Source organism: Rattus norvegicus, chromosome 1, assembly GCF_021556685.1.
Source record: "Rattus norvegicus strain SHRSP/BbbUtx chromosome 1, alternate assembly SHRSP_T2T, whole genome shotgun sequence".
NCBI lineage: Eukaryota > Metazoa > Chordata > Mammalia > Rodentia > Muridae > Rattus > Rattus norvegicus.
In genome coordinates, this window is record NC_141534.1 from 69,838,863 (window position 1) to 69,849,781 (window position 10,919).

The 10,919-nt window shown below is 36.1% G+C and overlaps 1 protein-coding gene across 1 annotated transcript in view; it reads left to right on the forward strand.

Annotated features, from left to right (window-relative positions):
* Vom2r10 (vomeronasal 2 receptor, 10) overlaps positions 1–5,467 on the forward strand; it is a 47,549-nt gene extending 42,082 nt beyond the window's left edge. Inside the window, exon 6 of the mRNA NM_001099469.1 lies at positions 4,539–5,467. Coding sequence (NP_001092939.1) covers positions 4,539–5,467 — 929 coding nt within the window. The remainder of the gene's footprint in view (positions 1–4,538) is intronic.
* Positions 5,468–10,919: the final 5,452 nt, after the last annotated feature.

A 10,919-nucleotide genomic window follows, 5' to 3' on the forward strand; every position in this document is an offset into this window, starting at 1 on the left:
ATGAAGGGGTGTTATATTTTCTGAAATACTTTTTCAGCTTCCAATGAGATGATTATGTGATTTTTTCATTGAGTTTGTTTATATAGTGGGTTACATTAATAGATTTTTGTATATTGAACCATCTTTGCATCCCCAAAAATTATACAAGAGAATTTTTACAGCAGATATAACCATTCAAGTAGGTGGCTGAATATAAAATTAACTCAAGGAAACAGTAACCTGAATAAAATATTTGATAGTGATGATAAGGAAACAATACCATTCACAAAAAAACACAAATAACATCAACTTCATGTAGCTCTAAGCAAGTAAGTGGAAGATCTGTATAACACAAATTTCAGGTCCCTGAAGAGAGAAACTGAGGAAGATATCAGAAGTTGGAACTATCTCCCTTGCTTTTGGATGAGTAGACATAACATACTGGAAATGTCTATCTAACCAAAAGCAATGCCCAGATTTATTGCAATCCCTATAAAAACTCCACACAATTTTTTCCATATTTGAAACAACAATTTTCAACTTCATTTGGAAACTTCTGATTCTCATGAATTATCTATACTATCTTTATTTTAATACAAACCTTATATAATAATAAAATTTACTGTCACAATTTCACCCAATGAAATCCTTGCACACACACACACACACACACACACACACGAATATATAAAGTGAATTTTTCAATGTATCCTGTGCACAATGATAATAGTTCACACACTAAGAACAAACTTGTGCAGTTCATGTTAATTATATTGTACAACAGGATGCAGCTCAAAGAAATGCTAAATTTTATAAATTTGAAAATATTATAGATAGAATGTTTAACAGTAAGGTAATATACTGTTTTTTATATGTTAAGATACCAATTGAATAATATTAATGAAATAAAACTGATATCTTGTTATCAATTCTATTTTAAGAAATATAGAATTAGTTCATACCCCCCTGTGTCTGTTAGGGTTTTACTGCTATGAACAAATACCATGACAAAGGCAACTTTTTATAAGGATAACATTTAATTGGAGGCTGGTATACCAGTTCAGAGGTTCAGACAGCTATCATCAAGGTGTGAACATGGCATCATCCAGTCAGGCATGATGCAGCAGGAGATGAGATTCTACATCTTCTGAAGGCTGCTAGGAAGAGACTATCTTCATGGTAGGTAGGACAAAGGTCTTAAAACCTATGCACATAGGACATATTTCTTCCATCAAGGCCATTCCTACAGATAGTGACACTCCCTAGTCCAAGTTTATTCAAACAAGGACATTCCACTCCTTGGTTTCCATAGGCTTATTTAAACAGTTGAGTCTATGGAAGCAATACCTAGGCATAGCAGTATAAAAAAGTACATTTTATCCAATTTATAACATCCATATCATCTATAACAGTTTCACTAATGTGAGAAGTGCAAGGTCAAAGTCTCTCCTGAGATTCATTTAAACTCTTAACTGTAATGCCCAAAGCAAGACACAAGGCAAACTCCAAACTCTGGATCTCCAGGTCTGATATCAAGGAAGTCTTCATACCTCCACACTTTTTTTCATCTTTGTTGACTGCAACAAACGTCTTTTCTTCTTATCTGGTTCCAATCCCTGTTAGCAGCTTTCCTCAGCATATATCCTATGGCTCTGTTTTTTGGTGTTTCCAAGGCATCTTCAGCATTATAGCTTCTCATTCCAATGTCTGGGATCCATATATGATCTTATAGGCTCCTCTGAAGGGCTTGTATTACTTCTATAGCTCTGCCCTCCGTAGCACTCCAGGCTCTGGTTGACTCCACTCTACTCTTACTGGTGTTCTTGGTGATAATACCATGCTTCTGGCATCTCCAGAACATTTGGGTCTCCCATTGCCGCTAGGCTTCACCAATTAATTTCCTTTCATAGGCTCTGTTCATGCTGCTAAGCCTCAATGTCTTTGTACGACACCTGCAGGCCTGGGCTAACAACTGCCACTGATGCTTTATCTTCACCAATGGCTTTTCTGGCCTTCCATAGTGCCAAGTCTCAGCTACTCTCCATGACTCCTTCATACTTTCAAAATCAGTATCACTTGTGTGACTCTAACATCAAGTCCAGCTGCAGCACTAGGTAAAACTTTGGGTATACAGCTTCTATGTTCTCACAGAAAACACTTCCCAGATGAATTCACCGCAGTGATGATGCTCTTTTCTTAACTGTTGCTAATTTTTGAGCTCCAGCTAACCAGCCTCAATTGTTCCAGTAATCTCCTTCTCTTATTAACCCATAGGCCAGAGCCCCAGGGCCAATGCTGCCAAGTTTGTCTGCTTACTAGTACTGGAATATGGCTCTCCATTTCTATTACCAGGTTTTGTTTTACAATTTTCTAGCTGCATAAGCTTGGCTGTACTGGGGCTTGATCTGTAGATTGATCTTTAACTCAGAGGTCTGCCACGGCTCTGTTTCCAGATTGCTAAAATATGCTATCATACTTACATTTTCTCTACTTGGATTTGAGTCTGTCACAGGCTGGACTTAAACTCAAATACCTGCTTTTCTTTGTCACCATGCCTTGGTCTATGTTTTTTCATAGCTACTGTTCACCACATGTGGGTCAAAGGCCTGTGTCTTCGAGTTTGCCCTGTATTTCAGGATTGTACTCCATTCCTTTTTCAATTGAAAATACAAACAATAAGTTTTGTTGGGTGGGATCTTACCTGGAGATCTATTCTCTTAATACAGTCATTCTCTCTTTGAACATAGGACTCAACTTTATTTCATTTTTTGGTGCCCTTTTATTTTTACTGGAACCATGTGTTTTATATATTTTTTTCTAATCTTGCTATGCTTGCATGAAAATGTTCTTCTTGAGACTTAACTAGAGATCAAAGCATATGTTCAGCTCTTTGGAGCTTCCTTTTCCAATCCAGTTAATATAATTCTTTTTATCTTAGCCTCAGCTAGGCTCTTTAGACAAGGGAAAAAGGAAGACACATACTTCATCAAAATATCACAAGAGCAGTCCCATCTAAATATTATTTTCCTCTGTTACTTCTAGAACTAAGCTTCTGCAGTTCAAATCACCCTCAGCAACAAAGTCTTCCATATTCCTACAAGGATGGCCCATTAAGCCGTACTTAAAGCATTGTATTGCTTTCCAAATCAAAATCTCAAGTTTCACATTCTTATAACCAAAAACACAGTCAATCTTATTTCAACAATACCTCACAAATGGGGTATTGCCTATGTTGTAGTTTGGTTTTTACTGCTGTGAACAAAAACTTTGACAAAGTCAACTTTTAAAAGAACAACATTTAATTAGAACTATCTTACAAATTTTCAGTAAGTTATCCTCAAGTCAAGAGCATGACAACATCCAGGCAGTCAAACACAGGAGTAGGTGAGGGTTCTACATTGTCAGGTGAAAGATTCTAAGAAAAGACTGACTTCCAGGCACCTAAGATGAGGGTTTTAAAATCCACACTCACAGTGACATACTTTTTTCAACAAGACCACATTTCCAAATAGTGGTACTCTCTGGACCGAGTATGTTCAAACTAACATACCCAGATAATACAATTTATAAATATAGTAACATCTATTTTGTGTTAATCATAATATTTCCAAAAATATTTAAAAAGATTCACAGCAGAGGATTATAATGTTTTTGAAAATCCGTCACATCTTCTGGGAATAATCTATTTATGAGAAAATATATTCTTGCTTCAAATGGTAAGAAAACATATTATTGACTGATATTTGAGTACTACCTAATGTAGTAGCGTGTATTTCATAAGCTCCAGCAGAGAATATACAGAATTTGAGAGCACAAAGAGTTTTGAGGAAAAAAAGTAAATTTAGGATTCACATAGAAGAAAACATTATCTGAAAAGTTTTGTAACGAATACGTCCTCTTATCTAGAGTTTCTATGTTTAAGTTAAAAGGGATATGTGACTTATGAGTACTATCAGGGCCCAGGTAGCTTTTTGCAGTATAATTTATTATTTCAGTTACTTTCACAAGAGGTATAGCATTGTCACTAAAGGTAAAAAAATAGTACAAAAGAGAACAAAATCATTAAGTTAGTAAAATTTAAATTACAATTAAGAACATCATTAAGGAATTTACTAGAAGGTGATCAGTACCTGAAAAGATAACAATACTATTCTTTACAAAGTTAGAGCTTGAAAGTCTACATATTTTCCCACTGAAACCATTCCAGTTGTACATACACCAGCTCTAGTAAATGGATTGAGTAGTTATTAAAATGTAAAAAGTAGAGATACAGAGCACATTGAGTAGTGAGTAAAAAGTTAGGGAAGGAAATGAGTGTGATGATAGTAATTAAAGAAGGATTGGATCAAATCCTATTACATGTGAATATAAAAATGGAAAGAAATAAGGAACAAGGTGTCCTTTATAAAATTAGAATTATGCATACCAGTATTTAATTAATTTGTCCCCGAGAAAACAAAGTACAGTGACTTCTGTGACAATCCCTGTATTTAGAAATGTCTCATAATAAAATCTTAGCCTGGACTCATGGCCTCATGATAACATATATTTCCGAACAGATTCTGACCAGTGTGTGAGGTGTCCAGAAAGTCATTATCCAAATACAGAGAAGAGCAACTGCTACCAAAAAACTTCGAGCTTTCTGGCCTTTGAAGAACCCTTGGGGATGGCACTAGCCAGCATAGCTTTGTGTTTATCTGCACTTACAGCTTTTGTTATAGGGATCTTTGTGAAATACAGAGACACTCCCATTGTCAAGGCCAATAATCAAGCTCTGAGTTACATTTTGCTCATCACACTCAAATTCTGTTTTCTATGTTCTTTGAATTTCATTGGTCAGCCCAACACAGCTGCCTGCATCCTTCAGCAGACCACTTTTGGAGTTGCATTCACTGTGGCTCTTGCCACTGTGTTAGCCAAAGCTATTACTGTGGTTCTTGCCTTTAAGGTCAGTTTTCCAGGAAGAATGGTAAGGTGGCTAATGATATCAAGGGGTCCATACTACATTGTTCCTATCTGCACCCTGATCCAACTTCTTCTTTGTGGAATATGGATGACAATGTCACCACCATTCATTGACCAAGATCCTCATACTGAACATGGACACATCATCATTTTGTGCAACAAGGGTTCATCTCTTGCTTTCCACGCTGTACTGGGATACCTCTGTCTCTTGGCCCTGGGAAGTTATACCATGGCCTTTTTGTCTAGAAATTTGCCTGATACATTCAATGAATCGAAATTTCTGTCATTAAGTATGCTAGTGTTCTTCTGTGTCTGGGTCACCTTTCTTCCTGTCTACTACAGCACTAAAGGGAAGGTCATGGTGGCTATGGAAGTATTCTCTATCTTGGCTTCCAGTACAGCACTCCTTGCCTTCATATTTGGTCCCAAGTGTTACATTATCTTGTTGAGACCAGACAAGAATTCTTTTAATCATGTAAGGAAAAAAGCACATTTTAGACGGAAGAATTCTCCTAAAATATAGTTGAAAAAAAGAAGTGTAGCTTTTATGTTAACAACTTCATAGTAATCATTAATAGATCATTCTAAAATATGTTATACAGTTATAATATGAGTGCAATTATAACAGGGTTTATTTATTTACCTAACTATATTATAATATTATAGTATAAAAGCCATTTACTTTTCATGCTTTTGGTCATTCAACTTTTCTGAGTCTAAGATCTGATGGCTCTATTCCTGGATCATTTCAAATGTTTGTATCCTTTCTTGAAATAAACTCTTCCTTTTTATTTATTGTTTCAACTTTATTTTGAACTTCATAAATTTTCTTCCTTCTGCTTGAAATAGCAAAACATTTAGTTTGGAAAGTCCATTGGAATATATTTTCTTAATGTCCATTAATTAATCATACTAAAAACTTAATTTCCACATAAATAGCATATAAAATTATCATGTATTTAATTTTCAATATATCATGTTAGAATATGAACAAGATATATGTAAAGCTCTCAAGGTATTTAATTAATTTATAATGGTCTGTTTGAATTTATGTTTTTATATTGAAAAGCAACAGCTATCTGTCATAATTTAAATGTTATCTTTTATAATATAATGGCTTTCTAGTCAAGTGAGTTATTTAAATCTGTCTAAAGGAGTTACAATGTGTAATGGAATGCTTCAAGATAGAACTTTCTGAGTCATGAAGAACATCTCTCCAGGAAGAAAATGTTTTAGTTTGGAAGGCTATGCCTACCCTATATCCAAAGTCCTCTGTGTTTTGTAAACAGTCCTTACACTTTTGAAAGTTCACAGTCATCCCAAGGAGTGGAAGATTTCCACAGTATATAATATTCCACAGTATCACCTGGGAATAACCATCAGTTCTAAGAAGAATGTGTTCCTCTTAAAATATAGAATTTAAGAGTTTAAGTTTCCAAAGTATTTACAGATATGGAAAATGGTTTTTTTGATATCTTTACTTGTTTCAATCATCATTTGAAACTTTTGAGCCAGTTGCAGAACCACCACCAGATAGCTTTGTGAGGAAGATAACTTCATATTTTCTCTTATGTTGCATTCCCTTTTAAAAAACTTGGTATTGATGCATCCTAAATTTAAAATCAGGCACACAAAATTCCATTCATCTCCCTATCCAGTTGTACAACCATCTCCCTTGTGACATTCTCCCTCAAAATGAAAAACAAACAAACAAAGATAAACAAAAATGTCTATGAGGAAAGAATAGACTGCCAGTATGTCCCACTGCATAACATTTGCCCACATTTCTTTACCTACACATATTCATTGTATTGATTCATGTATTGACTCTGAGTTCTATGACTTGTACTATACTATCTATATGGGCTACCTACCAGGACTGCTCTGCAATATCATATTCTTCCCATATGTAATTGACATTCTGAAGCTCTGAATCTGTAAGTTTGGGTCTTTCATGTACTCCAGAAGATCATAAAGCAAACGTGTGTGAGGACAAACTAAAAGTTCTGGATCTATCTATGACTGGATAGTTGCTAATCCACACCCACATCATCAGAAAGAGCTCCCCAGCTATGTCTTAGATACCTTACTTAATGCTGAAACCAGTAAGAGGCAGAGCAAACACTCCTGCTCTCATGTCCTAAGGGTTATCTGTTCTTTAATATGCAGAGCCACGACCAACTGTAGTGTGCTAACAAAGAGAGATGCTGGCCATGATCTTCCAAGTGTTGTATCCAGGAAGAGATAGTGACAGTTTTCTTGCTCTCATTACTTCATGTCAGCAATCTGCCATGCCATAGTTGATGGGAAGGAAATACCTTATTGACGTCTATCCATAGCCCATACCAATGCATAATAAACAAATTACAGGGCCAGAAATGATACAATCACACCATCACAGGTTACTTACCTTTGTCCACACTGCCAACCTTATCTCTACTGTGCTACTCATGTGAAGTACGGGCTCTTCTTTTCAGAGTGGCACAGTGGGTGAGGGTTAGGAAATGCTCTGCTATTCTCATGAGCACAGAAATAGGTTCCCAGCTGAATGAATGTAGTGAACAATTGTCCTTTTCTTTTGTACTGTTTGTTTTGTTACAAATGCCTTTTCATGTAAATTATTAAAACAGTGATTTGGAAAAATATACTTGAAGCAATGATATTGTTATATAGAGTTATTCTCTTCCTTTTTTGATATTATATTTTATTGGTTAAATTATATAACATTTACATTCTGATCACAGTCTCCCTTCCCTCCTCTACTCTTCGTCCCCATATCTTACCTCCTGTCCTACACTGAACATGCCTGGTGTGTACATAGTTGTTCACTGGCCTCTATGTGTGACTTGTGCATAATCCCACATAGTTTATTATGGAGACTTATACTTATGAAATTTTGAGTGTGACTTAGGTTTTTGCCCACTTCAGTGACTTTGCCTAAGAAATAACATATAGTCTGTCCACTAGCAGCCAGAGAAGTAGTCAATATTCTAGATTTTGTACTTGTCTTCCTAAAAGATCTTATTACTGCTTTCTAATCGATTTCCAGATGTCTCACCTGGACATAAGCTTCATATAGCAAGCAAAGATCATTTGTTTCCATCGACTTCTCAAATGATCTACTCAAAGCCTTGCTTAAGGTTTTCAATGGCTCCTGCCAATTTTTTCCCATTCTTTTCTAGCTTTGGTTATTGTGATGGTTTCTATATGCTTGGCCCAGAGAGTGGCACTTTTAGAAGGAGCCACCTTGTTTGTAAAGGTGTGTTACTATGGCTGTGGTCTCTTAGACCCTCAACCATAGATGCTTGGAAATGAGTCTTCCACTAGAAGCCTTCAGATGAAGATGTATAGCTCTCAGTTCTGCCAGCACCTTGCCTGCCTGTATGTTGCCATGTTTCCACTTTATGATAATGGACTGAACCTCTAACCCTATAAGCCAGCCATAATTAAATGGAGTCATTATAAAATTTTCCTTGGTCATGGTGTCTATTCACAGTAGTAAAACCCCAAATAAGACAGTTATGTTAGGAATAATATGGATTCTGAAACTAATCATCCTTGCTCTAAGTGATTTGTTCCCTCTTCTCTTAAACTTATTTAACACTGTATCTGTTTTCTGGAATACATCTTCTAAAAGGTCCATGTGGCTCAGAGTCCCAAATAGAGATTTATGCCTGTCCATGAATGCCCCTTCTAGACAAAACTCTCCAAATAATCATTAACTTAGTACAAACATTTGCTTTTGCTCTGAGTTCATTTTGATATATTCTTATGAGATACAGCTTTCTATACATCTGGGGTTTTTTCCTTCTCTACATGTACAAAGTTTCACATTCATCAATGTTATACCTCCTGTACCACACCAGGGAAGTTGTAATTATCCCAAGTTTCAGTGAGAGACCCTTTTTCAAAATTCACAAGAGCTACAGTTTCCACTTTTTTTTTGAAGAAATGAAAATCGTAGCTTGGTGACAATATTCTTTGGTCAAGAATCACTGACAAAACTATTCCTCTCCCTACAGAATGATATTACCTGTTTAACTTTTACCCAGTGCATAGGTAAATTCAAATACAACTAGAACTATTCACTCCATGTCTGAAAGAATGAAATTTCCATAAGGAAACAGAGAGAATGTACTTGAAGATTCAGATACAAACTCTCTGAAAAAGATTTTAGCAAGTAGTGCTAAAATCATCTTCAAAACACCAACAAAAGAGATTTCATAAAATTAGTTTATCCACCACAAAAGAAACTGTTTCTATAGAGACAAAGCAGCCTATGGAATGAGAGAAAATAATTTCAAAGTATATATCTCAGAGTGTTTCATATCTATAATATACAATGAAATGACAAAGACAAATACTTAGAACACAGACTTGTTCATCAATAAGTACTGTAATTGAATAAAAAGACAGCTGTAAAATAAGGAAACATAAAGCCCAATAAATATTTCTTTGCAATATTCAACTTTATTAACTATCAGAGAAAACTAAAATATACTAACTTTCTATTCCATTTCATCACTGTAGAAATGGCTACTTCAAAGACATTAAAGAGATCATATTGAGTGTAGCATTTTGAAATATCAGAATACTTATCCAGCCTTGACCGACTTAATGATTACAGAGTTATTATGGAAACATTAGTGAAAATTTTTAAAAGCTTTACCACAACACCATTTCTAAGCAAAAAAGCCAAAGTAGTCTTTATCCAACATAGGAATACTAACTTATCTATGTTCTTTGCTAAAATATTTCTATGCATCAGTGCCCAACTGATATTCATAAAAAAGTGAATAGATAAGAAAACTATAATAGATATACACAAAAATTGTTAAAGTGTTAAAAATGACTGTAATCATGACTCGATATTCCATCCCAAATATCAAAGTATTTGCTGGAGACCATGCCAGCACCACAGACCCAATTAATAATCCTGTTATATGCCACACCTCCCATTAAAGTACACCCAATAGAATTATCCTCTATACCAAAACCTGGGCCCCATATTCTGGCACAAAAATTTTTCAGATGACTTCTGCATTTCAGGAGACCACACTCAATTTAAGGTTCTCAGGGGCAACATGCCAGGGTCAATGTAGGCCAAATCAAAACAAAACAAATGCAAAATGAATCCAGTGGAGACACACTTACTGGACCTGAGTATTTACTGATTATACAAACCATCAGGTATGAAGATCAGAGAAGAAGAGAAGAAACAGAAAGTAATAAAGATAGACATTATTACAGCAAACTGGAAACAAGCTAGTTATCCCTCAACTTAAGAATAGAAAAAGAGGACTGCACCCAGAAATGAGGGAATGCCACAGCTCTCTGTACCCAGATTTCACTGGGACAGAGCTGGTCTCCCAGTGGTTCTGACACACAGGCTTATAGGAGGGACAAACCACAGTTAGAGACAGCAAAACCAGATAACACCAGAGATAAGCCGATGGCTAGAGGCAAGGGCAAGGACCTAAGAAAGAGAAACCAAGGACACTTAGCATCATCAAAACCCAGTTCCCACACAAACCAGAAAAGCAAGATTTTGATTTAAAATCACCAAAATGCGAATGCTTCACTCCTTCTTTAAAAGGGGAACAAGAATACCCTTGGGAGGGAATAGGGAGGCAAAGTTTAGAAAAGAGGAAGAAGGAACAGCCAGCCATTCAGAGCCTGCCCCACATGTGGCCCATATATGTATAGACACCAAACTAGATAAGATTGATGAAGCCAAGAAGTGCAGGCTGACAGGATCCGGATGTAGATCTCTCCTGAGAGACACAGCTGGAATACAGCAAGTACATAGGCGAATGCCATCATTAAACCACTGAACTGAGAACGGGACCCCCGTTGAAGGAATCAGCGAAAGGACTGAAAGAGCTTGAATGGGATTGAGACCCCATATGAACAACAATGCCAACCAAGCAGAGCTTGCAGGGACTAAGCCACTACCCAAAGACTATACATGGACT